The sequence below is a fragment of the Vidua macroura genome, chromosome 18 (assembly GCF_024509145.1).
Source record: "Vidua macroura isolate BioBank_ID:100142 chromosome 18, ASM2450914v1, whole genome shotgun sequence".
Lineage (NCBI taxonomy): Eukaryota > Metazoa > Chordata > Aves > Passeriformes > Viduidae > Vidua > Vidua macroura.
The window spans coordinates 2,763,483-2,784,751 of record NC_071588.1 but is presented as its reverse complement, the minus strand read 5'-3'; the positions used below and the strand labels follow the sequence as shown (position 1 = coordinate 2,784,751).

The 21,269-nt window shown below is 56.0% G+C and overlaps 3 protein-coding genes and 1 long non-coding RNA gene across 13 annotated transcripts in view; 2 read left to right on the top strand and 2 right to left on the bottom strand.

Annotated features, from left to right (window-relative positions):
• The first annotated feature begins 1,557 nt into the window (after positions 1-1,557).
• OGFOD2 (2-oxoglutarate and iron dependent oxygenase domain containing 2) lies at positions 1,558-7,612 on the top strand. 2 transcript variants are annotated; one of them, XM_053993855.1, is made up of 7 exons: positions 1,571-1,872; positions 1,950-2,006; positions 4,149-4,259; positions 4,736-4,835; positions 5,588-5,712; positions 6,139-6,393; positions 6,974-7,612. In XM_053993855.1, exons 1-7 carry the CDS (start codon positions 1,750-1,752, stop codon positions 7,238-7,240), a joined length of 1,038 nt encoding a protein of 345 aa, XP_053849830.1. In that variant the 5' UTR covers positions 1,571-1,749; the 3' UTR covers positions 7,241-7,612. The 2 variants fall into 2 exon arrangements, with proteins under 2 accessions (XP_053849829.1, XP_053849830.1); XM_053993854.1 differs by lacking the exon at positions 6,974-7,612 and having other exon boundaries at positions 1,558-1,872; positions 6,139-6,761.
• Positions 7,613-8,588: 976 nt separating this feature from the next.
• Positions 8,589-14,181, top strand: ARL6IP4 (ADP ribosylation factor like GTPase 6 interacting protein 4). The gene is made up of 6 exons (XM_053993856.1): positions 8,589-8,673; positions 10,396-10,593; positions 10,928-11,269; positions 11,669-11,786; positions 12,935-13,004; positions 13,192-14,181. Exons 2-6 carry the CDS (start codon positions 10,404-10,406, stop codon positions 13,246-13,248), a joined length of 777 nt encoding a protein of 258 aa, XP_053849831.1. The 5' UTR covers positions 8,589-8,673; positions 10,396-10,403; the 3' UTR covers positions 13,249-14,181.
• On the bottom strand, positions 12,140-13,944 carry LOC128816322 (uncharacterized). Its single transcript, XR_008439857.1, has 2 exons — positions 13,855-13,944; positions 12,140-12,959 (listed from the first exon to the last, which is right to left on the bottom strand). It is a non-coding gene; the product is annotated as an uncharacterized LOC128816322 (long non-coding RNA).
• Positions 14,182-14,241: 60 nt separating the features above from the next.
• PITPNM2 (phosphatidylinositol transfer protein membrane associated 2) overlaps positions 14,242-21,269 on the bottom strand; it is a 126,038-nt gene continuing 119,010 nt past the window's right edge. For all 9 annotated transcript variants that reach the window (XM_053993845.1, XM_053993849.1, XM_053993843.1 and 6 more), the window contains 5 exons: positions 21,119-21,267; positions 20,323-20,472; positions 20,062-20,245; positions 18,730-18,858; positions 14,242-18,465 (listed from right to left, as the gene is read on the bottom strand). In XM_053993845.1, the coding sequence (XP_053849820.1) occupies positions 18,127-18,465; positions 18,730-18,858; positions 20,062-20,245; positions 20,323-20,472; positions 21,119-21,267 (951 nt within the window). In that variant the 3' untranslated portion in view covers positions 14,242-18,126. The remainder of the gene's footprint in view (positions 18,466-18,729; positions 18,859-20,061; positions 20,246-20,322; positions 20,473-21,118; positions 21,268-21,269) is intronic.

The following is a 21,269-nucleotide window of genomic DNA, read 5'->3' as shown; positions in this document are numbered from 1 at the left end:
GTTTCCAGGCAAATTTTTGTTGTATTTTGACCTCCTACTGCTGGTTAGAGAAATCCTCAGCCCTAGGACGCTGGAGGAGCTCAGACCACGCAATGCAAGCACACTCCTTAAACCACAGTGCTGCAGAGTCCTGCTGCAGGGAACTGCCAGCAATGAAACAGGCGAGGCAAAGCAGCTGAGCAGACACCAAGATCCTCCTCTTGCCATAGTTTAGGGAACTGGGCAGCTCTGGAAAGAATCCAAACTGCCCAAAGCCAGACTCAACAACTTGTCTGAAACAATCCCACATTGCCACGCTGACCAAAACTGCCCCGCACAAGGAGGCTGAGGAGGCTCAGGGGAAGACATCCAGCTGCCTCGGGACGTTCCAAGATTCACCTGCAGAACAACTCAAGTTTGTGGTTTCTCAGCACATGCACAGGGAATGACATCATCCCTGCACCAGCGTTCCTGTGGCTGCTGCCTGGGGACTGCTGCCAGCACCGGTGTCACGGACACGGTCACTGCTCTCCACTTACCCAGTCCACAACATCCTTCACGATGCCCAGCCAGTAGTAGCGGCTCTGGATGCGGTGCACGGTCTTCTTCTGGCCCAGGTGGTTCCCGATTTCGGTGAAATGGCTTTCCAGGAAGACCTGACGCCTCCGCTCGGGATCCACGATCACCTCGCGCTTCTCCTCCTTCTTGGGTCCCACGTAGTAGAGGCAGCCGCCTGCGGATGCCAGAGGTTTGTCTGCAACAACGCCCTCTCACAGCTGCTCGCCTCCAGAAAACGGGTCCTTTTCCACACCGGGAAACCCAGCTGAGACACAGCCCCGGGGGCCGCGCTGCCTTGGGAGCTCCTGCTGCCCCTGCAGAAGCTGCTAAACTGGAATCACCCCTACGCACGCCCACGGAGCTTTTCTGCAGCCGGGACTGTGTGAAATCCTCCGCCACAACAAAGCCGCCGTGGTCGCCACGGGGCAGCCGCGGAGCAGCGGGGTGCCACGACCCGCCGAAGCGGTGCCGGGGCACGGGGCCGGCCGGGGAGCGGCGGCGATGCCGCTGCCCAGGAGCCGCATCCCCTCCCCGCGCCGAGGCTCCGCCACATCCCCCCCCGTGTCTGCGGGACCGGCACCCGCCGCCTTCCCCCCACAGGCTGCCCCCGGGGCGGGCCGCGGCCCAGGGCAGCCCGGCACCGCCGCGCCGCCCCCCGGTCCCCACCGTCCACGACGAACTTCTGGGCGTAGCGCTTGAGGTTCTTCCTCTTGATGGAGCAGAAGCTGGGCGGGAAGCAGCCCTCGGCCAGCAGCCGGTAGATGTCCTCGAACTTGCTGCCGTGGCCGCAGGGCTCGGCCGCCACCACCACCTCCCGCTCGGCCTCCGGCAGCGCCGCGTCCATGGCCGGGCCGGGGCCGCGCTGACCCCGCCGCCCGTGCGCGTCCCCGCCGCCCGTGCGCGCCCCCGCCGCCCGTGCGCGCCCCCGCCAGGGGCGCTCAGGGACCGTCTGCAAAGAACCTTCGGCGGCCGCTGCCGCTGCGGGCGGACCGGCCCGGCCGTGAGGGCTGCGGGGCAGCGGCCGCGCTGCGGGGCCGGGCCGCGGTGGCGTCACGGAGGTGGCAAGAACAACAAGCGTAAAACCGGGGAGAACCGGGCGCGTTCCGCCGCTTTCCGTTTTCGCCCCGGCTGGGAATTTGCCGATGCTCCCTCCCGCGGACGGAAGCGGAGCCCTTTGAGGGCAGGACCGAGACGCCTTCCCCGGCAGGAAACATGTCCGCGGGCCGGCCGTTCCGCGGGTGCGCCTGCTTTTTCACCGACAACATCTTCGTGGGGCGGTTCGGGCTGCACGTGCGGTACCGGGACGGGCCGCAGCTCCGCCGGGACCACGGCCGGGTAGCGCGGGGGCGGGCGGGGCCGGGGGGAGCGGGCCGCGGCGGCGGCCGCGGCGGTGACGGGCCCGTGTGTTGCAGGCGCTGCGGGAGCGCGGCTGCCGGAGCGAGGAGCAGTTCCGGGACGTGCTGAGGGAGGTGAGCGGCGGGAGCCCCTCAGGGCCACCGGGGCACCGGGCTGGGTTCGGAGGGACATTACAACTCACCTGCCGCTGTCCCAGGCTGCTCCAAGCGCCAGTGGCCAGCCTGGCCTTGGGCACTGCCAGGGATGGGACAGCCACAGCTGCTCTGGGCACCCTGTGCCGGGGCTTCACCTCCCTCACAGGGAGGAATTTTTCCCCCAAAATGCCATCCCCCCCCTGCCCTCTGCCAGTGTGAAGCCATTCCCCGTGTCCTGTCACTCCAGCCCTTGGGAATTGTCTCTCTCCGTGGCTTTTTTTTTGTCGGCCCCTTGAGGCTCTGCAGGGCCACACTGAGGTCACCGCAAAGCTTCTCCCGCCCAGGCTGAGCAGCCCCGGCGGTGCCAGCAGCGCTGCTCCATCCCGGTGCCCATCCCGGTGCCCATCCCGGTGCCGCTCCGGGCGCTCTGCGGCAGCTCCCGCTCCCTCCTGAGCCGGTCCCGGGGCTGGAGCAGCCCTGGCCCCTCAGGGATCCCCTCAGCACCGGCGCTTCCACACGCCGGGGGTCGGTCCCCGAGGGGGTTTGGGGCTCGCTGGAGCCCCCCAGAGCCGGGGCGCAGCTCCCGGCACCGCGTCCCGATCCAGCCCGGTGCCGGGCGGAGTCCCCAGGGAAGAATTCCCCGCGGGCGCCCATCAGCGAGGAGTTTATTCAGCCGACACCCCGCAATTAAATCCTGTCAGTCAACACATCCCAGCGGCCTCTGAGCCGCTCCCTGCTTGGATTTACCCCGCTGGCTCACAGTGCCCTGGTTTGTCTTTCCTTGTCCCTTCTTGTGCCAATCGTTTTTAAAGGCAGCCCCGAGATGGGATCCTGCAGGAATTCACCCTTTATCACGGAATCCCTGCTTCTTTCCAGGCCAGGGACAGGGATCAGTCACTCACCAGCTCCAATGTCACCTGACACTAAGGGGACAGACAGGTTCTTTTAGGAATTCTTGGCGGAATGATGGTGCCTGTAAATCATACTGTTAATTAAAGCTTTATTAACTGGATATTATGATTCATACAGCAGAGAATTTATGAGTAGAACAGCACAGGATTTCCCCAGGCAGAATCAATGGAGCACAACGAGCAATGCCATACAGAATTTATAAAACAAGATCCTAACTTTGGCTGTAATTTATAATCACCTTGGTCCTAAGCACTTTTTAATCACCTGGGCTCTCTGCAGATCTGCTCAGACTTGCATACAAGGTTTGCTGTGTCAATATAAACATCATAAAGGAGACTTAAAAATTACATAAACAAATGTAATTTTAATAATAATAATAATAAAAAGGAGTGACTCAGTGCTGGCAGGAAGCAGATGACAGTGGCTGTCCCTGGCTGGGGGAGGGCACAGCTCTCCCTGTCCAGCAGCAATTCCAGACCAAATTTCCCACTTAGAACTTGATATTGGTTTTTTAGGCAGTGCTGGGTTACAGATCCCTGCCCTGTGACCTGGTGCCCAGGGACCTTGGGGCTGGGAGGGAGGGGAAGAGGAAGCAAGCTGAGAAATCTGTTTGATTTGTCTGCTTGGTTCCCAAGACCTTCAGGACCTGACACTGAGGAAAGGGAATGAACACAGGAGCTGCTTGGTCCCAGGGAATGGCTGCTCACTCACCCCTCAGTGAGGACTGCTACAAATGAATCTCATGAGGGGGAAATAAAGGGGAGGAGCTGCCTGGATCAGCTGTTTGCTCTGAAAGGGCAGCTTAGCCTGTCTCCACCACTCTTAGCAGTAATCCCTTCATGACAGGACTTGTCTCACTCCCAGCAAATGTCTTTATTTTATTGTCAGAAAAAAAAAAAAAAAATATATATATATAGGAGGTGTCAGAATGCCTGAAAGGACTGAGACCTCCCAGCTCCTCTTGACACTTCCACAGAAAAGTCCTCAGTCACTTTTTAAGCCACGTGTAAAGGGAACATCAGCTCCTCTCAGGCAATTTGGCTTTCCAGATGTTTGCTGGACTTGTCTTGACCACAGAAAAACAAAGCAAACACTCTGTCTTCCCAGAGGTGCCCCCAAACAAAAACAGCTGCTTTAAAACAATGAGCAGATCCCTGGAGCTGTTTTACTCACTGATTTCTGACAATGTGCTCTGTTGTTTACCTGCAGGTTGAGGCAGAAGTGCAGAGAAGAAAACAGTTAACCCATCAGTCAGCGGAACGCAGAGCCATCATCTCCAAGTGCTACAAACCAAAACACCCAGAGGTGTACACTCTGCAGGTACACACAAGGTTTGGAATCTCTTTTGCACCCAGAAAAAAATCACCTGAGAGTTTTATTTTTTGCAGTTTATTTTCCCCTCTCCTCGGGACTGCACAGTGCTAAAGCTGCACTGAATTAAAACACAGGTGTAGCATATGAAAACTGGATTTAAAACTTTAAAAACACGGCAGCACAGTGTGCTCTCCAGGCAGGATTCCTGGTGTTCCAGCCAGGAAAGGCTCTTTTCTGTCATGTCTGTGATAAATCTGGCCAGTTACTCCTAAAAAGACCATGAACTAAAGCAAGCAGCAACTTCCCTGCCCCACCAGGTAAAGCACCAGTGCCATTCTGCATTTCCTGCCGTGGAATTACCCGAGTGTGACTCAGCCTTGCTCCCTAGGGACTGGGTATGTCCCTGGGAGTCCATTTCCCTCTCGGGCTGTGCAGGCTGATTGTGTTTCTGTGTGGTTTTCCCATCCTTCCCTTGACACCAGGATTCCTTCCTGGCCCCAGAGTTTCTGGAAATCGAGAGGTTCTGCACATCTCCAGGTGCTGATCTCCAAGGCCTCCTGAGCTACCTCGAGTCCTTCTCAGGTAAAGAAAACAACACCTCAGTCACACAGATCTCCCTGGTGACAGCTGTTCCCAAGCCCTGTGTGGAACAGCTCTGCTGGGACACAAGCTGAGGCACACAGGATGTTACTCCTGCCTCAGGAGGGTCTCTGGAGAGGCAGCAGTTCTGCTCTGGATCAGAGGCTGTTTTCTGCTTTCCCATCCCAGCCTGCTGATGTCTCACCAGAGGCTCCAGCTGCAGCAGGGCTGGGCTTTTGGTTGTACCACACCTCACCAGGGAGCCTGCTGAGGGAGCACTGGGAGCCCAGGGAGCTTGGTTTTCCCTCCCCAGGTGCTTTCCCATTGCAGGCAGTTCCTGTGGGTTAGTCTGGGCTGAAACAGCTTCAGTCTAGATTCAGTGTTTGAAAGAGAGCCGGGTTTTCAGCTTCCCTGGAGGCAGCTGTGAAGCTCCCTGCCTACCAGAAAAGCTGTCAAGATGCAGAGGGGAAGAGGCAGAGCTGCCTCCTTTCCTCAAGGCAAAGGACAGGAATGTCTGAGTGCAGAGCTCCTGGATTTATCCAGGGCACCAGTTCCAGACACAGCCTTCTGCTCTGGAAATGTGGGACCAGCACGAGAAACAACAAATACACCTTGGACCTGATCCAGGAAATGGTCCCAGCACAAAGTGGAGCTGTGGGTGTGTGCTCTCACTGCCACCAGCACAGTGCAGCTGGACAGGCAGCCAGGAACACTGGGAATCTCCCCAGCAAACTCTGTCCCCCCTGTCCTGACAGATAAGAGGATCTATCGACTCCCAGTGTTCACAGAGCACTTCTGCCAGGCCTTGGTGGATGAGCTGGAGAACTTTGAGCAGTCGGATATGCCTAAAGGCAGGCCCAACACCATGAACAACTACGGGGTAGGACTCGCTCCTTGTGCTTCCTTAGGGGCAGCGCTCACTGTGCTCACCTCCTCACTTCCCTCCAGTCCAAGGTGGCTCTCATTTCACACTCTGAGTTCACAGAGTTGAGGGCATGTTACAGGGACAAAAGAAAGTGGGAATGCAGGGGAAGGGGAGGGAGTTGATATCTCAGAGAAAAGAGCACCTTTTCCTCCAAATTTAAATCAGAGACAGTTTTTAAACAACACTCACCTTTTAATTTTATTACTCTGTGTTTTCCCCCATCCCTCTCCACCTTGATCCTCCTTCCTTTTCCCTGGAGCTGGAGCCTTTGCTCCAAAGTGATGTGAGCCAGCAGCAGGGCTGGAGGAGGACGGAGCTCTGAGGAGGAGCAGCAGCAGACGAGGCTGCTGAGCTGCTCCCCCCCTGCTGTCCTCGGCACAGGTTTTGCTGAACGAGCTGGGCATGGACGAGCCTTTCCTGACGCCGCTGCGGGAGCGGCTCCTGCCCATCACGGCCCTGCTGTACCCGGAGCTGGGCGGGGCCTGCCTGGACAGCCACAAAGCTTTTGTGGTCAAGTACTCCCTGCACGAGGACCTGGACCTGAGCTCTCACTACGACAACGCTGAAGTCACCTTGAACGTTTCCCTGGGAAAAGAATTCACAGAAGGAAACTTGTACTTCGGGGATTTCAACCAGGTACTGAGCACGTCCCACTCGCCTCTCCCTCCTCACCCCTCAGCTTCAAGGCATCCACTCTGTTCTACAAAACACTTCTTCACTTCTGACAGTCGAACCTGCTCTGTCCCTTCCCCATTTTCTGCATGGCTTGGTCATACAGGAGCCTCTTTTGCTGCAATGTTCCCATATCCAATACCTATATTCACTATTTTAAAGAGAGGACAGATGCAGCTTCACAGTAGAAACTGGAGTGAAACAAACCATCCCCTCTTTCTCCATCTGAAACTGTGAGCAGGGAGGTGCTGAGAGAGAGATTTATTCCAGATGTGACTTCAGCCTAAATCTCTAGCACCTGTTTTTAGGGCAAGAGAGGGGTAGAACTCCCATGCAGCTGTGAAATGTTTGTTTTTTTGTTTTTTTTTTTAATGTGGGTGTTTTTTCCTTGAATCTCTCTAAATTCCCTCTGAACTTGGCACTGGGAATGAGGGTTTGCCCTCTCCATGTTGCTCCCTGGGTGCTGTGGGGTAAGAGGTGACAAATTTCAACCATTTGAGGGATTCAACGGTGTGACAGCCAATCCCCCCTGCCTTTGTTCCAGGATCCCACCCCCGTGCCCAAGTACATCGAGGTGGAGCACGTGGGGGGCCGGGGGCTGCTGCACCGAGGGGGGCAGATCCACGGGGCCCTGCCCATCGCCTCCGGGGAGCGCTGGAACCTCATCGTGTGGATGAGGTCATCGGCCGTCAGGAACCAGCTGTGCCCCATGTGCCACAGGAAACCCGAGCTGGTGGAGGCCGAGGGCTTCGGGGACGGCTTCACAGAGCCCCCGCGGGAGGAGCCCGTGGATGTGTGTGCCCTGGGGTAGCAGGGATGGGCGGGATTTCCCCACGCCGAGCTGCCCGGAGCTCCTTTCTGACCTCGCAGGCTGCACTCGCGGGCTCTGCGGGGCACACGAGTCCTGCAAGGAACAGCTCTCGCCTTGGGAAGGGATGCAGAGCCAGCCCTGCCAGGGATCCAGCTGGAAGAGCTGGAACTCAGCTCCTGAGGGCTCAGGCTGGGGCTGGAGGACTCTGTAAGGCACAGAAACCCCAACTCTGATCCTCTGCAGGAGCCCTGTCAGTATTTCCAAGTGCACAAGGAAAACACCCAAAGCTCCTTGGCCTCTCTGCCAACAGCAGCACCCCAGGTCCCGCTGGAAACGGGGAAGAATGGGGCAATAAAACATTTCTCTGCTGTTCTTAGGGCCTCCTGCCAGGGGAGGGGAAGAGCTTTGTGTTGCTGAGTGGCCAGGAAGGATCTGCTCAGGAATGAGATCCAGGTGATTCATAGTGAATTACCATCACTGGATGTTTGTCTAACCCAGGCTCAGAAAAATCCACCAGGAGCAACACTGATCCCCCAGGGTGGCTGAGAGATCTCCCAAGGCTTCTTGGAAGCAGAAACTTCCCTTTCAAAGTTTTTGTGAACCTTATTAAGCAGAGCCAGAGCTCTGTGAGCCACCTGCAGCACAGCAGAACTTCCCAGAGGAGGACAAGATGTACATTTAGCTCCCTTTGCTTAAGTTACGTGAGCAAATGAAAATATAAAATAACTCTGCCAACCTGGATGCAGCAGCAGACAAGGCCTGGGGCTTCTTAATTTGGCCCCAAGATCCCCCAGGAACTGATGGATTAGAAGGGTCCAGTGCTTTCCCCTCCTTCCTTCCTTCCATCTGACTCTTCCACCTACTAAACAAACTAAAGAGGCCAAACATTGTCTGATTTCTCAGTGGAAAATTAACTCAATACATTCGATAGATGCTGCTGGGTTTGTGAGGGGCTTTTCCATTGATGCGTTCAGTGCAGCAGTTAGAGCACAAGGGCAGTCACATCGGTGCTGGTGCAGGGATGAAGGCGAGCGGGTGCAGCTCGCACAAAAGGTGTTTTTGGGGGCTCTCCCAGCGGCCCCGCTGGATTTTGGCCGGGGCTGCCATTAGCACAGGGCGCTGATGAGCTGCTCATTAGCAAAGCTCATTAAAATTACACCGGGGGAAGGAAAGCGGCGGTTGTATCTGAGCGAGGAGTCGCTACCAAGAAACGCACTCTCGAAGCCTTTACCTCGTTCACTGGCGGACGTGAGCGCTCCCAATCTGCTCGAATCCACCCCAAAAACTGAGCTGCGCCCCGGGCGAGGCGGCCCCCGGAACCAAAGATCGCGGCCCGGCTGCCGCCCGGCCCCGCGCGCGGCGGACAGAGGCGGGAGGCGGCCAGCGCGGCCCCGGCGGCGGGAGCCCCGCTCGGGGCGGCGGGACCCGGCCCGGTGAGTCCCCGCTCCCTCCCGCTCCTCGTACCTGCGGCGGGGCCGGGCCGGGCCGCCTGAGGACACCGGAGAAGGGCGGGCCAGGGGGGCACAGGCCCGAGCGCTGCGGCGGCCCCGGGGCCGGGGGGGCGCATAAAGAGCTGCGCACTTAAAGGGGCCGCGCCTGGAGCCGCGCGCGCAGAACGCGCCCGCGGAGCTCTTAAAGGGACAGTGCACCTCATGCCGAGCTCTTAAAGGGCCAGCGCACCTCGTACTGAGCTCTTAAAGGGACAGTGCACCTCATGCCGAGCTCTTAAAGGGCCAGAGCACCTCATGCCGAGCTCTTAAAGGGCCAGCTCACCTCGTGCTGAGCTCTTAAAGGGACAGAGCACCTCGTGTTGAGCTCTTAAAGGGACAGCGCACCTCATGCCGAGCTCTTAAAGGGATAGCGCACCTCGTGTTGAGCTCTTAAAGGGCCAGCGCACCTCATGCCGAGCTCTTAAAGGGCCAGAGCACCTCGTGTTGAGCTCTTAAAGGGACAGGGCACCTTGCGTGCCGCAGGCTCCCCGTGCCGGGGTGAGCGCGGGGCAGCCCCTGCAGCCGCCTGGCCGGGCCTGGGCAGAGCTGGCTGGGCAGGAGGAGTCGCTGTGAGAGCCCGGCTTGGGGCACAGCCAGCCTGGGATGCTGCTGGGGCGGATTTGGGACTGGTCACTGGGATGCTGCTGTCTGAGCCCAGCTCCGGATCGTTGATCCTGCTGCTGTGGGTGTATTACAATGTGTTACAGGTTTTTTTTCCTGCTGCCACAGCCAGAATGGAAAGATCCAAGCCCCTAACGCTGTCCCCAGCAAGGCCCTGGTGCAAGGGGCGGCTGCTGGGTGTGTGTGCGTGGAGGACTCATCCTCTCATCCTTCCCTGCATGCCTGTAACGGTTGTGATTGGTTCTGGTTTTTTTTTTTTTTTTTTTCTGATTGAAATTTCCCTGTGGAAATCAATCAAAGGTCTGATTTGCTTGGGAGCAAATCCAAATTGCTGCCTGGGAATGTTGAGGTGGTAAACAAACAATTCATTAAATGTGCTGGTTGGAAGGTGGCTGTGAGAAAGCGTTTCCCAGCTCCTGCTCTGCCCACGGTGCCAGTTTGTTTTTTAAATTAATGAGAGCATGGCTCACAGTGGCCTGGGGCCGCCGGCATCCCTGGGGCTGATGGAGAGGGGTAACAGCTCAATGCATCATCTGTTTTCTAAGAGTAAATTGGAATATTAACAACTCATTCTTCCCCTTGGCTGGTGCCTGCTCTCAGCATTTGAAGTGCCGGGGCGGTTGACTCGGGGAGGACGTTCTGTGCTGGCCGTGCTGCGCTGTCCCTCACCCCCTGCCCGTGCCCGTCTGTGCCACAGCTTCTGCTGGCTCGCCTGGAGTGACCCCGGGCACGGCCCTGCTGCTGACACAGCCCCACCCTCCAGGGACAAACAGCAGGAGCGCAGGGAAAACGCGCTGGAAGGTTTTCCTGGTGGAAAACCCGCCTGGGGACAGTTGTGTGAGGCAGCTGAGGGCTGTCCCTGTGCCAGCTCCCTGCCCAGGGCTCCCTGTTGGGGGCTGGTGGAACTGCCCGAGGCCGTGGCTGTGCAGAGCAGGGAGGGACTTTGACAGGAGCAGCATTGCCAGGGCTGGTGGCTCAGACTGGAGAGAAGGGTTTTGGGGCTGCTGGGCAGGGTTGGCTCCCTGATGTGACCCCTTCCCCCAGGAGCTGCCATGGCCCACAGCCGCTCTCGGAAGCGGTCGCGGAGCAGGAGCAAAAGCGATTCTCGGAGCAGGCAGGAGAGGAAGGAGAAGAAAAGGAGGAAGAGCAGCAAGGACTCGCAGCAGGGCAGCAGCTCTCCACTGAGGAAGAGGATCTCTGGCTCTCACGGACACACCTCGAGCTTGGCAGCAGCCAGGGAAGGTGGGGAAGGCCCCTGAGCCTGTGCTTTCACCACATTTCCCTGGGGCAGGTGCACAGAGAGGGCCCAGGGGAGAGAAGAGGGTCACTGGTTCTAGTTGGTGTCTGTCACCTTGTCCTGCACTTTGTGCCCACTTTGGTCCCGTTCTGACAAGTGCAGAGCCCTCAGCCCCTCCATGAGCTGACCTGGCTGGGACCACAGAGCATCCTGGGTTGAACGTGGGCACAGAGGGGAATTCCAGGCAGGAAAAAAACCAGGATGGGAGGGGGATAAACCAACATCTCTGCTGCTGCAGGGCCAGGGCTGCTCCACTCACCCTCTTCTTGTGTATTGCAGAAAAGAAAAAGGACGGAAAGGACAAAAAGAAGAGGAAGGCCAGTACCTCTTCCTCTGGTACATCTTTGTCCACCGGCTCTTCCTCATCTTCCTCTTCCTCTAGCTCCTCTTCTGATGACTCCAGTGACAGTGACTCCAAAGCGAAGAAGAGTCAAGACAGCAAAAAGAAGCGAGTGAAACAGAAAGACAAAAAGAAGAGGAAGAAGAAGAAGAAAAAAATAAAGAAGAAATCAAAAAAGAAGGCAAAGGAGAGGGCTAAAGAGGAGAAAGCCAAGGGAGAAGAGGTGCCTGGCCCCTCGCTGGAGCAGTGGCAGAAGGAATCAGTGGTGGACTCTGGGCCAGGTAACGAAGCTCTTTCCCTCCTGCTGGAGCCTGGGCTGGTCCCTTTCCATGAGGGGTGTCTGAGGGAAGCAGGGCTGGGTACAGGGAGGAGCCCCAGGCTCCCCTCCCTCCTGTGTACGGTGCCCACCTTTGAGCCACACTCAGAGACTGATTTGTTAAGTGTTGGGATGTGGTTTATAGCTGTGAGTGGGGAACAAAGAGGCCAAAAGGAAGGACAAAGCAGTAAATCCTGGCAAAGCTGGTCCTGCCTTTGGGATGTGACACATCCCTTTCTTTGAGAGGTTTGTCACTAGACCCCGAGCACCGCCGGGAATCGGGTGTGGAATGTTGTCTGTGGGCTGAAGCCCTGGTGCTGTGCCCTCTCCTGGAGCACAGCTCTGACTGAGCACTGCGCTCCAGTTCTGACAGATGAGCAGAAATCCCGGATCCAGGCCATGAAGCCAATGACAAAGGAGGAGTGGGACGCGAGGCAGAGCGTCATAAGGAGAGTGGTGGATCCCGAAACGGGGAGAACCAGGTATGACCTGGGGAAAAGGGAGATGGGTTCTCCATTCCCATCCATGCTGAGTGGGCTGCAGGCCTGCAGGATGCCTGTCCATGGCACTGCTTCCTTCAGCAGCAAAGGCCTGAGCCAACCCCTCACATGTCCCCCCTCATCAGGCCTGGTGTGACTTACCCAGAAAGTGACACAATGACACCAAATCATTGAATTGTGCTGGGGCTCCACACCAGGGACACTGGGCTGTGTCCCAGTATCCCACTGCTGCATCCAGTTACCTTTCAGCTCCAAAGCCCTGGGCCCTGGTTAACACCCAGGTGGGAATGAGGAGCATGTGCCCTGTGGGGTTACAGACAGCGATCAAACCCAAGTTCATTTGACTGCCAAATAGAAATGACCCAGTTTTTAATAAACTGCATCTTCTCAGCAAGCAGAAAACGTCATGCTGAAGAGAATTGGGTATGACAAGTCCAGTCTTAAAATAGAAGGCAGCCTGCAGGGCTCAGGGAGGTGTGGAACAAAGGTCGGTTCCCTGTAAGGCACATAATGAAGACAATTAAATTTCTGTTCATGTCTGGAGGTGTGAGCCGCCTCCAACACTGCTTGGAATTTGCTCAGCAAGATATTCCCCGGCCTGGCTGCATTTCAGGCCTAAACTGGCTCCTGTTTCTGAATGGCTTTGCAGTTTCCTGGGGCAGTCAGGACCACACCTGAATTCTATGAAAAAAAAGAAGAGGTTTTTGCATGGGTTCAGGCCCTGTGGATTGTAGGGTGACAGGGGATGCTTTTCTTAGGAGTGTTTTGCTGTGCCAGTGTGACTGACTGCACACAGCAGGCAGTGCCCACAGCCTGGGGCAGAGCCAGCTGGCCCTCAGTTCTCAGGGGAGCACTCCTGGCCTTGCTGCAGTGTGGTGACATTAATCCCGTGGGAGCAATGGCAAAGCCTGCTGCGCTGTTTAAGCTTGATACAAAAACAAAGTCACAAAACACAATGTCAGGGGTGGGTCAGCACTGGCCTTGCCTGGAGGTGCAGCAGCCCAGCACCTGCTCCTGGGTCTGGGGGAGCTGGGGCACAGCAGGTGCCCTCGGGGTGGGGGTCAGCACCTTTGCAGCTGCAGGAACTTGCCAGTACCCTCATGGCTCCTGGGCCTGTGCTTGTCTTGCAGGCTCATTAAGGGGGACGGGGAAGTCCTGGAAGAAATCGTCAGCAAGGAGAGACACAAGGAGATTAACAAGGTAGTGGGAACTGGCCACCAGCATGAGCTGCACGGGGTGGCTGGGCACAGCCAGGGAGCTGCTGCACCCAGGGGGGTTGTGCTTCCACCCTGGGGACAAGCTGAGCCCTGGCAGCACTGCCAGGGCCCCCGGGGTGGTGCTGGTGGTCCTGCAGCCCTGGGCAGGGAGTGCTGTGTGTCCCTTGCAGCAAGCCACGCGTGGGGACGGGCTGGCCTTCCAGCTGAGGACGGGGATGCTGCAGTGAGGGCAGGCACCAGCCAGCCCAGGAGCCCGTCCTGCTGCCCCTGCCAGCCCAGGGGAGCCTCTGGACCACGCAGACAGCACCGTGTCAAGATGTTCCCCAGGGGCCCTTTCCAGCTGCTCTGTAAGTTACTGACTGGGAAGGAGAGTGACTTTAGTGGCTCATCTCCCAGAAAACAGCTTCTCCCCTCCCTGTCCCAGCTCAGGCCAGTGTGGCTGTAATGTACCTGAGCCATTTGCCCCGATGCTCCTCTGCATTCTGGAGGAGCTCAGCAGCGCCCAGGGGACAGGCTCGAGGGTGCTGAGCACCTCAAGGTGCTCTGGGCTTTGGGGGGCAGGAGCCAATGTTGTGGCCAGGACAGGGTGTGCACCAAGGCCACAAACACGCAGCTGGCTGCCACTTCTTCCCTTCAGGGGTTGCCCATGGCCCTTTCCCTGCTGGATCTGGCTCACAGGCCCCTTGCACTCACTGGCCCTGCTCAGAGAGGAGTGGCTGTGGCTCTGCTCAGGCTGCAGCTCCTCTGCACCTCTGAGTGCCACCCTCCACTGTGCCCTGGGGCTTCTCCCAGCCTTCCTGCAGCTTCACCTCCTCGGGTAGGGGAGCACTGACCTGGCACACTGCACTGGCATCTGTGCAGGTGTGCTTTGTGGAGAGGTGGCTTTGCCTTGCTCTCTGCTCCTGCATGCAACTCGTGTCCCTTCCCCACAGCACAGGCTCTGGGCAGCGCTGGGGCTCTGGGCTTCTCAGGGCCCAGGGCTGCCGTGAAGCAAACACTGCAGCCTTTTCCCTTGCTGGAAAGTCCATAAATCTATAAACTGTAAAAAAGAAAAGGAGAAATGGGTTAAAGGACAAATGGGTCGTGCAGGACTGATCTCCACAGAGGCTTTCCTCATTCTGTTCATGGCTGTAACCCCATTAAACTGGCACGTGCTCACATTTGATGACTTGTCCATTTCTAGAGTATTCCCCCACCCCCAAAAAAAAGCAGACGGAGAGGAGCCTTCCCATTTCTTTAATCTGTGTAACTCACAATGGTACTGTACACAAAGCACACCAGGCATTGGAACGATGCACTAACAGCAAGGAGGAGAAGGAAGTTGTACAGAAGGTTTGCCACACACACGCGAGTCATCGGCACGGCACACGCGGGGCGTACCCGGCGCCCTCGGGCATCCCCCCGCTGGTTCCCCACGCACAGCTGGTACCCCTAGAGCAATTTTTTATAAATAAAATATAACTAACATTGTTGGAATATAAAACTGACAGTCGAAGGTATCAACAGGCAGAGGGAGGGGACCGTAAGGCTTCTAGAACTAATAGGAAATGCAGCAAACAGTGGCGATACCTGAAGAAGGGGCTGCTACAGCAAGCACGGCGGCTGCTGGGAGGGTGGTGGTGACCCTTTGGCTGATTTCTGCTCTGGGCTCGCGCCCCCGACACTGTAAACGGTTTTTGGTATTAGGATTTCGCCTCATCTGACTGAGTGATCTGAGCAAACCCAGGAAAATGACTCGGGAGGGAATGCACGGGCTCCTCTCACTGGTTTTTTAAAAGACTTTAAAGGGACAGCGTCAGGTAGAAAGTCCGGCCTAAGGGTGCAGTAATATAAAAAGCTGCTTTTCATAAAAAATCTGAGCTCCGCAGCAGAGTTTGATTCCCACGGAAACGGAAAAGCAACCCCAAAGCCCGAGGCTGTGTTGTGCTGATGTGCAGAACAGGACGCGCGCTGTCACCGAGGGCGGCCCAGACAACGGCCGAGGGAGGAGGACAAGAAACTTCCCATTCTCTCCTTTCAAAGCAAACAAGTTACTCGTAACAAGGATAAATTAGGTCTTTACCCTGACAGTGCCCCTTTAGTAAGGATGGAATATACATTCATCTTTGCCTCACCACGTCCAAACGGATCCTCTTCCATACACGTGGAAAGGCGTCGGGTCACATGCATTGCTCTCCAAAACAGCTCGGGACAAACAGGTTATAAACACAGAGTTAAACTATTGCTATTGTTCTGTGAGTGTTGATCTCTGCTTCAGAGGGATGAGTGCCAGATGGGGGCGGCTGAGGATTGAGCGATGGAGACGGGGATGGACTGAGTTGGTGAAGAAAAACTTACTGGCATTATTTCCTGGTAACTACACCCACCTCCCAGGGTATTATTGCAGCAATAAAGGTCCTGCTCTACAATTGCTTCTCCACGTTGGATCCGTACGATGGCAACGGATGGGGGGCCAGGGGAAGGACCTGGGCAAGGTTCAAGAAGCTCAACAAAGGATGAGGACAGAGGTGCTGTGATTGTCAGGCTAACTGTTAGGAGCTGTTTAAAACATGAAGTGATGGAGAGGGTGAGTATCATATTGCACTTCTGCATTCATTGACAGTTACATTAAACTTGGTCCATAAAATAATTGCTTTGTACATAATGCCTGAAACAAAAAGCTACATTTTTAAAATATTAATAAACCCTGAAGGTTCCAGTCCCTCCAGACATTTTTTTTCCTCTACATAAATAAATAACTTTCAATTTTATATATCCACTTTTTTATGTTGAACATTTACATTCGCCTCTGTTTTACACTATCTACACATAAGAAAATGTGAACATCTCATCAACTGGAAAATGTACAGGTCGTGCCTTGGTTCTGGACTTGGAGGAAAGGTGAATTTTGCAAAGGCCATATCCAAATTTGAAGAAATTATTTAGTGATGTGGTTTGGTGACTTCACAGGATGGATTGTGGCTTGGCTTCCTACTCAGATGGCATCTGCTTGATAGAACATTTGGCTAGCAAAAAGCTGGGACAAATTCACATTGTTTTCAAACCCAGTAAAAGCTCTGGATGTACATTCAGAGAGAGCCAAGCTGAGTCAGCAGAAAGGGAAGTCAGTTTCTGGTAACAAAAAGTCATCAGGTACATTCTGTACTTGGACAATTACCAAAGAGAAGTGGTTAAACGTTTTGCAGTTGGGTCTGAGCGCTCCAGGGGCTCTGATGCCGGCGGCAGCTCCGCACTGTCCCTGCTCTGCCTCGGCCTGGACCCTCCACACCACGAGCACATGAGCTGGATGAGTTGGATTTGTCTACCGTGGCCCAGAGGCAGTGAGCAGAGCAGCGTTCACAGTGCTGTGTATCTCAGTGCGGCCGTCCTGCACCGTTCTTATTGAAACTGGTAAGAAAATGAAGCAGCCAGTCTAAAAAATTCTCTGTTATAAATAAGATCCTCGTAAGTAGAAAGTGATATAAAGACAGGAGAGTGTGGTGGGGAAAGCGGGGTTACACACAGTCAGGGAGCTCGGTAGGACTAGAAAATCTCCACGTGAAGAGGCCAGCTGGAGTCTGTGAATGGGCACCGTGGAACCCCCTGTGTGGATGACCCCCCGCCCCGGGAGGTGTGTGCAAGGAGGGAACCTTTGCTGGCCCCGGGAGGGACAGGACTGAGGGGCTTTCTGGCCAGCCCTGGCTCCAGGCACTGTTCTCTGTCCTTGTCTGGGTGTCACCGGGGTGCCAGCCCTCTGCCACACGCCCACCGGCTCACTGCAGCAGCACAAACCCCGTGCCTCAGGCACATCCACTGAGAAACACACCAGAAAAATTAAGATATGGCCTTTTCTTAAGGTTGCCTGACGTTGTTGGCACACTTCCTTACAGTCTCCTTACTGCTGGAAAAACTTCTGCACAGATTGCTTGTTGTTTTTTTTTTTAAATATATACATATATATATATATGTGTGTGTGTGTGTGTGTGTGTGCATATAGGTATAGATATCCACACACACCCTGGCTTAGCAATATTTCATTGTCATGCACTACAAACACTGGTGTAGCTACATGAGATGGTAACAGGTTTCCATTCTAAAAATCATCAGTGCAAAAAACAATGAGGTTTTACAGTTCAGTAACTATAGGTAAAAGAAGCAAGTCTAGTTCCCATGAAAGCTGCTACTGAACTTGGAGAGAACCTGGGAAGAAAAAAGGTCTCAGAGGTGGACGTTGAGAGAGTCAGACCCTGCATTTGGATGAGAAGAACTGCAATGCAATCCAGCTGCTGAGTGCCTTCAGCTGCTTCCAAATATATGGTGGTTACTTGTTGGAATTAATACATAGCGAGACTATTTGGAGACTTCAACAGCAATTAAGTGTCTGAGGTTTGTAACAGCTCAAACAAAATAGCTTGTATTCCTCTTTTAATAGGTCAACACAATAAATTCCATCGGCTTCTAAAAGATCTGTTTAAAAAATAACAGTAATAACAATAACGACCCCGCTGTCTTGGGCACGAGTCTGCCGACATTCTGCCTCTGCCAACGGCCTCGATGCAGCTTCAGCTTTGCACTGCACCAGCTCCCCGAGAAAGTGGCTGCACCTGGAGCTCTGTGTCCAGGAAAAGCTCTCGGTCGCTCTGCCTGGCACAGCCCAGGACAAATCCCTCGCTGAGGCCGGGGGAGCGGCGCGTTACCCAACCCCAGAGCCCCCATCTGACTCCCGGGACAGCCCAGAACAAGCTCCCCCAGCCTCGTGCCCTGTTCCTGTGGCTCTGAGGACAGCACTCGGTCACCGTGTGGGAGCGATGGCTAACAAGGCGAGGAGGCACCTATTTACAGTCACTGACCCTGGATGAGAGAAGGAGGCAGGAGAGAGCGCCGTCCTGATCTGGAGACTTCCCCCCGATTTCCAGCTGCTCCTCGGGCTCACGCTGCACAAACCTGACGCTTCCGCTGCAAGGCCTGCACGTTCTGTGTGGGAAACATCCCCTCTCTTCCCAGAACACCGTGTTTATTAGAGTAGCACCATATTTACCCTTCCAGCCCGAAACACTGGCCTCGTCCCTCTTTCCTTTTATTTTCTCCTCTGGTGGCTGCAGCCGACAATCCTGGCTCTGGCCCGGCTACTTCTGCCCCAAGAGGCCAGACTCCAGCCGGGACGCGGCGCTGCGGCCCCAGCAGCCCGTGGCGATGCTCATGCTCCTCTGGCTGCGCTCCCTGTCCCTGTCCTTGTCGCTGTCCGACTGGCTCTGGGTGCGCTCGGGCCGGTGGCCGGCGCCGCCGGCCGCGGGCTGGGAGGAGATGGTGCGCAGGAGGTGGTTCCTCTTGCGCAGGAACTCGGCCTGGCTGGGCAGCCCGAAGCTGCCCTTGCGCAGCGCCATGCGCGTGGTGTTCTTGGCGGGGCGCGCGCGGTGGTTGTACTCCAGCTGGGCCAGGTGGGCTGCGTAGCCCTCCGTGATGAACTGCGGGGCGAGGGCAGGCGTTAGAGGGGTGGGACACGTTTCCCTGAGAGCCACTGGCAGCCAGAGATGTTCACTCCGCCAGGTTCTCTGGGGTGACCAGCCACGGAACTGCTCGGACCCATTATGTGGCCCTGCTACCTGGACAGCTCCCGCCCTGCTGGCCAACACTAGCTCAGTCACCAGACTTGTGATGACCAAATTCCCACCTCCCTCCCATGGGAAGCCCTTGGCAGCACCTCAGGGCTCAGCCAAGTTGGCTCCTACCTGACACTGGCTCTGCAGCTTCTTGGTGGGTCGGCCAACGATGTAGATGTGCGTGGGCGGGAGGCTGATGGAGCTGTACACGGAGATGTCCTTGGTGGATCCATACGCTGCGTGGATCCTCATGTGCAGCTGGGGGACAGAAAGCAGCACAGGGTCAGAACACACTGGCACCCCGTGCTGCTCAGCAGGCTGGGCTTTGGGTTTTCCAATAGCATTTGTGGGAATCTCAGGTCACTGGAACTAATGCAAGTTCCCAGCTGGATAATGAACCACCCAGGGAAGAGCTAATTAACAGAGCTGGGGATGTTTACAGGCCGTGACAAGAGGAGTGACAGCAATACAAGAACAGATCTCCACTTGCTGATCCACGGCCTTCCCTCGAGGTCTGCAGGGGGCCAGGATGCTGCACACTTCCCTGCTGTCACTGGGGGAGAGGAGCTGCAAGCCTGTGCAGGAATCATTAGCCAGAATGTTCCCCTCCACAGCCGAGCTGCTGTTACCTGCTGGGCAGAGGGAGAAGGGATAGGCAGCAAAACCTGCTGCTTTTCAGGGTTATCTCTTTGCCTCTACTCCAAGCAGAGAGCAGCTCCTGGACAACCCCTTCTGTAGTGGGCTGGAGCAGGGGCTGGCAGGGGAGGTGTGGACATTGGTGCCACCACACACTGGCCAGCTTTGAGCCCAGAACCAGAGATCAGGGAGATGGAAAAAGAATTTCTGACCCTGGTCCCAAACTTGTGGAGGACCAGAGAGCGACTGAGGGCCAGCTGATCCCTCCACTGACACTCAGGCCAAAAAGGAAGCCTAAGAAAGTTAAGGACAGGCTTTTCCTGCTAATCAAGGCAGGGCAAGTGCTTGGGACACTGGCAGCTCCTTTACCTGCCAGACACAAAAAACTTTGTTCTATCTGGAGCTTCCCTGAGGCTCTGGGCTGAGCAATATCAGGACCTCCCAAGGGTCAAAGGCCTGGAAGATCTCTACCAGCAAAGCCATTTCTGCAGCAGCTCCGTCCCCTCTCAGTCTCCACCACAGGCAGCCAAAAAAACAACAAGCAGGTGAAAAAAGTGCATGTGGTGGGGGAAGGGAGGCTCTGCTGCCTCTGTTCCATTAGGGGTTTGAGGAGCAGTGATGAAATGGAGCAGTGCAGAGCAGAGGCAACACAATTTAACAGCATAGACACTTTTGTAGAGCAATAAAGGAATGAAAATAAAATGAACAGATTAATCTTCCACTGCAGGTCACATTGCTGCCAGGAGACTGGTGCTGACAGTGGCGGTTGGACGAGGAGCAATCGAAACCCGTGCCGCGATCCTGCTTCAGCAGAGGCAGGCTTACGTCGGTGATGAGGGATTTCAGGAAGTTGGCCTTGTGCCGCAGCGGGTCGTGAACCAGCCCATCGCAGAAGGACACGATCCCGTGGGGGAAGTTGTGCTGTGCTAACCACGCCACCACCCTCTGCTTCTGCATGTCAGGGCGGCCCGTGACATAGATAATGAGGTAGCCGAGGTCTTGCCAGTGCCTGGAAGGAAAGCCACGAGTCAACGAGTTGCAGAGCGAGGCCGGTGTCAGATCAGCTGCCCCAGGCCCTGCCCTGACCTTACAACGTCCACGGCCCCGGCGCGGACTTTGGGGTCGCTGCCCATGATGGACACGCTGGCTGCGAAGGAGCCGTCGATGCTGAACACCACAAACTCCGTCCCCTTGGGCAGCACCGTGATGTAGCTGTCAGCAAACGTGTGGTCACCCCTGAGGGAAGGGAGGCAGGTGTTTAGAGGCATCAAAATATCCATAAGGCATCACCAGGACCTGCGGAGCACCACCAGCCCGAAGCAGCTCCCACATCTGACCCAAAGGCTCCAACAGTGATGCCACACTTGGTTAGAGCAGGAGCAGGCACTGTGTGAGGGTCTCTGTGTTCAAGTGAGGGTGGATTAGCACTCCTTGGCAGCAGAGACTCAAAAGTTACCCCCAGAAAAACATTGCTGGGTTCACCACCAAGAAGATGCTCCCTTCCTCCCCCTCCCAGAGCCCAACACCAGCAGTGGAGCTGAGCTGGAGCCCCTGGGCTGTGAATCATCACGAGTACAAATTCCTGTCCCTCAAGGACAAGTTTATGATCTTTAAAATATGCTCAGTCGTGCAGTTTTGCAGATGGCCACGAGGCCCTGTGGTGCAGAAGACCTGCTCCTGCAGCGGGAGCTCAATTCCCGTGCTGGTGGTGATGCAGGAGCCAGAATAAAATGTGCATTTTCCCCTTGCAGCTGCAGAGTACAAATGGCTTTGCCTGTGTTGCTGGCAAACCAGGCTCTGAACCCACCCAGCAACAGGAGGGACCATGTTCTACAGCCATCCAATTCCTCTCTGCTCTTCCTGCAAGCCCCAGGCCCCTCACCTGACCACCATCTTGACGGGGTAGACGCCGATGCCCAGGCGCCGCTCCTCGGGGATCACGTAGGAAATCCTGCCACTGCTGTTGCTGATCTCCGTGTCAAAGTACACCCACTCCCCTGACGGTGGCTGGGTCATGATGTGGATGTCCACCT